This window comes from Petaurus breviceps, unplaced genomic scaffold (genome assembly GCF_028583685.1).
Source record: "Petaurus breviceps papuanus isolate PSGF00001 unplaced genomic scaffold, PetGlider_PUasm1.0 90994, whole genome shotgun sequence".
Classification (NCBI taxonomy): Eukaryota; Metazoa; Chordata; class Mammalia; order Diprotodontia; family Petauridae; genus Petaurus; species Petaurus breviceps.
Genome location: NW_027187393.1, coordinates 1,880,274 through 1,886,115, shown reverse-complemented (window position 1 = coordinate 1,886,115; position 5,842 = coordinate 1,880,274). Strand labels below are relative to the sequence as shown.

Below are 5,842 nucleotides of genomic sequence, written 5' to 3'. Positions count from 1 at the left end.
AATCACACAAATTTTTCACGGAACAGTTGGGCCTCCTGTTTTATGTCGGTTGTTTTTTTTCTTGAATCACTTTTTTTTCTCCGCTTTCCCCCCCCCCCCCCCCCCCCCCCCCCCCCCCCCCGTATATATCTGAAACGACTCGTCAGCTCTGTGCACTGAGAATCTCCGAGTGCCAGAGGGCTCCTGGAACCCACCCAAAGCTTTTACCTAGTGCGGTCGCGCTCAGATGGAGGACTGGGAAGGGAAAATGGGTGAACTTCTCGAGAACAAGTCCCTAGCAAGGGCCGGGCCGAGGCTACTCCCTTAGGGAGTGGGGGCGGAAATTGGGGCATGAAAGGGGGACTGACGATCGCAGAGGAGCTCTCAACCGTTTCCTTCCGAGGCTTGGACAGAATTTAAAATGCACGTTAAGGGAAGTTAGGAATTCCCTTTCTAAGGTTGCCTGAGGCTTTAACAAACTCTCTAGCCCACCCCAAGCTTCGCCCTTGCAAACCTGGGATCTCAGTGGAATGACCTGAGTTTACACCCGAGTCATAGCACCCTCCTCATTCTCATACTTGGGGAGCGACCCGGGAAACACGAACATGTGCCCACCCGGGGGAAGCCTTAGTGACGTCAGTGTTTCCAGTGACATAATCAGTCAGTCTGCTGCTGGGGGACGCTGGCCTCGGGGGGAGGAGATCAGGCAGGATCTGATGATGGGGGGATCTTGTTCCAGCGATAAAGGAAGAGAAATGAAGGGTAGGGAGACAGAAGTCTTAAACTAACCTGGAAGCCAGGGACTGGCTCCTTCAAAAGAGCTCTGCTCCCAGCTGCCCTCCCGCTTCCAGCAGCACCCTTCCTCCCTTATATCGGCCCCCTTCCACACACATGCCTTCATCCCCTCACTAGCCTATCGATCTCCTATCCTTCCTGACCTCCAGTATTGGCCCTTTCTCCACTCTTCCTTCTCTTCTCTCCACACCTTCCCTTTCTCCTCAGACTTTCCCCCCCCCCCCAACAAATTAAATTCAATGAAAATGTATTAAACACCTGCCTTAAGCAAGGCCTTGTCTTCAGGTTGGGGAAAGTAAGCTGAAAAGCAACAGAGGCCCAGCTCTCCTAGAATTTATCATTAAATGGGAGTGTGTGCTGGGAGTGAATATGACACAAGGTAGAATGGAATGGGGCAGAGAAGAGATCTAGGCAAGGTCTTCTAGGGAAATCTGAGCAGAGGGGAGTGGAACAGGGACTAGAAGAACAAGTAGGCCTTTGGGGAAGAGGAGCTGGACTTTGAAGTAAGAGAATTTCAACAGGCAAAGATGAGGCCTACTAAAAATGGATGGAGGTCAGGAAGACCAGGATAAGATTGGGGAAGAGCTAGAGTCCAGTTTGACTGGAATACAGAGCAGAAGGAAGTAAAATAAGACTGGAGAGGTAGGTTGGATCCAAACTGTAGAGGGCCTGTAATGCCTGAGTTTATTTTGTTCTTCAGTGTGTCCAGAGTGACATGAAGACTCATAAATGAATGAAGGTTTCAATAGTCAGACAAATTCATTTGGAAGATTATTTTGCCAGCCCTCTCAACCAACCCAATTCCTGAAAATACTTTAGGGTCAAAAATCATTTTTCCCTTAAATACCAGGTCAGGCAAAAACTAAATAAAACAACAGATCCTTTGAAAGCAAATGCTCTTTAGGGGTCAGAGGGCAGCTGGTCCTGCCTGTCTGGCCTACTTTGCTCCTTTTAAAGGCTTCCCTCCCCACCTACTTTGTCAGCTCCTCCTCCCCTTCTGGCACAACTGGACAATTCAGCCCCTCCTTCCTCTTCCTGCCGACCACCCAGGTAGTTCAGGGATAGTGGTTCTAGTCTGAACTCTGGGTTTCTAGGTTTCAAAGAGATTCTTGCAGATACTACCCTAAACCAAGTTCTCTGGACTGCTGTGCTATCCCCATGCCTGTCTTCCCTCAGTCCAGTAGTGGCACCTTCCCTCACTCCAACCTGCAAACTATACCTCTCTCCCCAGCCCCTAAGTTGCTAGGGCAAAAACAATCCATCTTACCGGTCCTCTCAATCCAACCACAAGTCACATGCTAATTTCCCCAAGGGACTGGAGGTCCAAAGGACAGGATAGTGTGGGGAGGAACCAGACCAGAGTGTCTGCCCTGAGAGGTGGGGAAATAGTTACCATCTGAACTTGGCCAGCAAGGAGGTGAGAAATAGAAAAAGAAAGGAGGAAGAGAAAAGGGAGAGGAGGAAAGGAAGAAAATAGGGAGGGGGGAGAGGGGAGGACAGTCAAGGAATTCAGGGAGAGGGAAGTAGAGAAGGAAAGAGAAAAGGAGGGGAAAGGCAAAGAGAGAGCAGGGTAAAAGGAGAGGGAGGAAGCAGGCACGTAAAGACCAGACAGGCCCAGTGCTGAGCTGACCATCCTTCCTACCCTCTGCTCTGCCCCTCACAGATCCAGCCCGCCCGTGGCTGAGTAGGTGCCCACGCCGCGGGGCCTGCGGGAGCGATGGGAATGAGTCGGGGCAGACTCTGGGCGACCAGCCGCTGCCTCCCGCGCCCGCCCGCCCCCGCCGGACGTGGGCAGCCCCCGGCCTCGGTCAGCGCTCCACGGACAGCGAGGCCCGAGGCTCAGCTCTTAGCGTCAGGCCCCTAAGGGGGTCCTCTGCTCTGGCCTCCGGCCCCCGCCCCAGGCCAGCGATGTTCGCAGGAGAGTGAGCGGGCTGCTAAGTGACTCCATGGCTTGGGCCCGGGGCGCCCACTGAGCCCGGGCCGCCCCTACCCCAGCCCAGCCCTCCGCCCGCCGCCGCCAAAATGGTGATGTCCCAGGGCACCTACACCTTCCTCACCTGCTTCGCGGGCTTCTGGCTCATCTGGGGCCTTGTGGTCCTGCTCTGCTGCTTCTGTAGCTTCCTCCGCCGCCGCCTCAAGCGGCGCCACGAGGAGAGATTGCGGGAGCAGAATCTGCGCGCCCTGGAGCTCGAGCCCCTGGAGCCACTGGAGCCCCTAGAGCTGGAGGGCAGCCTGGCCGGGAGCCCCCCTGGACTGGGGCTGGGTCTGGCCCCGCAGGCCCGAGTCCGCCTGGAAGCCCCCGGCCATACCCACGCCCTGCACCACTCGGCCCCAGCACAGCACCAGCCCCACCCGGCCCACCATCACCCTCACCCGCCCCACTCGCATCCGCACTCTCATCCGCACCTGCCTCACGTCCTGGTGCCGCCCCGGCCCTGGAGCTACCCGCGCCAAGGTGGGCGCCCTGAATGGGCTGAGGCCAGGAAGAGGGGACGGGACTGCCCAAACCTGGGAGGGTGTTGGGTTGGAGGCTGACTGACCTGGGGGGGCTGTGAGGAGGGGGGCAGGCCAGCCGGGAAAGAGGTCAACCTTGGGAGCTGGAGGTCGGATGAGGGGAGTACTTGGGAGGCCACGAGGGAGGTCGGGGGGTTGCCTGAAAGGATGGGGAGCGGAGGGTGCGGTGGAGACCCGGGGAGGGAAACGTGTCCCCAGGGCCCTGACCCTGACTCCTGGCCATGGGCTTGGCTTCTCGCAGCCGAATCGGACCTCTCCAAGCCCCCGTGCTACGAGGAGGCGGTGCTGATGGCCGAGCCACCGCCTCCCTACAGCGAGGTGCTCACTGACACGCGCGGCCTCTACCGCAAGATCGTGACACCCTTCCTGAGCCGTGACAGCTCCGAGAAGCAGGAGCAGCCGCCCAACTACAAGCCACTCTTTCTGGACCGGAGCTATTCGTCGGCGCTGCACCTGCCCAGCGCCCCGCGGCCAGGCCCGCCCTGCCCCGCCCTCTACCTTCAGGCCGAACGCTCCCGACGTGTCTTCCCCAGCTGGACCGACTCCGAGCTGAGCAACCGCGACCCACTGGAGCACGGAGCCTGGCGCCTTCCCGTCTCCATCCCCTTGTTCGGGAGGACTACAGCCGTATAGAGGGGGTGGCCCGAGCCCCTGCCCCCTGGCCCCACCCCGGGGGCTAAGCGCCCGGACCGGAGCCAGCGCTGCCCCACTCCCTGCCCTGCCCCCGCGTCTTCCTCCCTTTCTCCCTCCCCAGGGCAGGCCGTTCAGACTCCTTTCTTAGGCCTCGGGGGTTTTTAAAACGCTTCCCTGGGACTCGGGGCTATTTCTTACCCTGTTTGTTACATTTTGAGGATAATAAAGGTGTGTGATCGGCTTTGGTACAATGGGAGGGAGAGCCTGCTGCTTGCACCCAGGGATGGGGATAATGGGGAAAAAGAGTGCCCCATCCCAGGCACCAATATGTTTGATCCCTTGGTCTGCAGCTTAAGCTTTGCCAGCTCCACCTTCAGAGACTTCTCTGGAGGCTAAAGTGAGCATAGTGGAGACCTGCATCTGGAATCCCAAGCCACTAACCCTAATTCCGGCACTATCTGTCAGACCTGGAGAAAGCCTCTTGTCTCTGGGGCTCAGCCTCCTCTTCTGTAAGATTGGGGTGGGGAGGGTCTAGATCACAGAAATAAGCTGAAAAAGGACCCTAGGGTTCCTCTGTTTTAAACCTAGTTTTATATCTGCAAAATATTTTGCCTTCCCTATTTAGGGAAACTGAGGCCGAGATCAGATAAGTGGCTGCCCAGGATCACATAGCTAGCTAGTTAGTAGAGGAGCTAGGGTTTGAACTCCTCAGTCTGTGATTGCAGTTCTAGGGCTCTTCCGAAGTGCACCATGCTTAATGCCTCCTAGCACCAAGGAATAGAATTCAGGAAACCTAGAGTATGGACCAAGTCCTAGTAAACCAGGCTTTCCCTGGAGGCGAAGTTATTTGAGTAAGATTCTCCCTCAGATGCTTTCGAAGTCTTCTACCTCTAAATCCTCCAAGAAAAACATCACCACTGCCTTGATGGATATGCCAAACAACTGGCAGGGATCAAGTTAAGAGCAGCCTTATTTTAGAAATGGGGAACTGCCTTCCACACAGTCAGGTGCCCAATAATTGAGACACGTCTTCAAAGCAACATGGTGTAGTGGAAAGCCTGCTAAAGCCAGATAAGCTAAGGCCAAGCTCCTGCATTCAGCTACCTGTGATATGGCACAAGTTATCTTCTTTGTGCCTGTTTCTCTCTACATAAAATGTCTGATTAGATGATGTCAGGCTCTAAACCCTATGATTCTATGCACCATCCCAGACACTACTATTCCATTGTCCAGTGGTGATCAATAGTTATCCAAGGCCGATGCTAAGTCTGCTTTGGCACAATTCCTTCCAATCTTTGCAGGAGAGGGGCAGGCCTGCCTTGAGAACTGTTCATTCCAGGTCAGGGTCAGAGGAGAGAGAACACAGGCCAGTATCCAATCATCTTACACTACATTTGATCCACATTTTGGGCCAATGACCCCTTCCTTTTTCTCTTCCCAGCTCAGCAGTGGACCCTTAGTTTGAGGTTCCTATTGAAAACTGCATGGTAGAAAGAATACAGGATTGGGGAGGGGTGGAGTTTGAACTCAGTTTTCACTTCTGCTGCTTACAATCTTTGTGACCTTGGGTAAGCCATTTGACACCTCTAAGTTTCCTCCACTGGTAAATGAGGAATTAGACTTCATAGCCTCTGAGGATCCCTCCCAATCTAATCTATGATCCCACAATTTCTTATGTCCTTCCCACTTCTAAATAGGATGATCTTGTGTTACAAGAGCTAGTGCAAATGACTGGGGGCTTTATTTCTTCCTAGTGGTGTAAAGCACCTTGTCCCTACCTGGCCACCCCACCCCTGCTTCCTCAACCAGTTATACCTGCTGGGGGATGAACAACAGAGGTCCAGGGAAATGGGGGAGGGAGAGGATGGAGAAGATATGTTGGGATTGCCCTCCCAGCCCCTAGGAAGTCCAGAGCCAGGGC

General features: G+C 55.0%; 1 protein-coding gene across 1 annotated transcript in view; it reads left to right on the top strand.

Annotated features, from left to right (window-relative positions):
• The window catches only part of PRR7 (proline rich 7, synaptic), a 21,575-nt gene extending 17,403 nt beyond the window's left edge, over positions 1-4,172 (top strand). The window contains exons 2-3 of the mRNA XM_069077524.1: positions 2,438-3,229; positions 3,530-4,172. Coding sequence (XP_068933625.1) covers positions 2,797-3,229; positions 3,530-3,921 — 825 coding nt within the window. The 5' untranslated portion in view covers positions 2,438-2,796 and the 3' untranslated portion in view covers positions 3,922-4,172. The remainder of the gene's footprint in view (positions 1-2,437; positions 3,230-3,529) is intronic.
• The last annotated feature ends 1,670 nt before the right edge of the window (positions 4,173-5,842 follow it).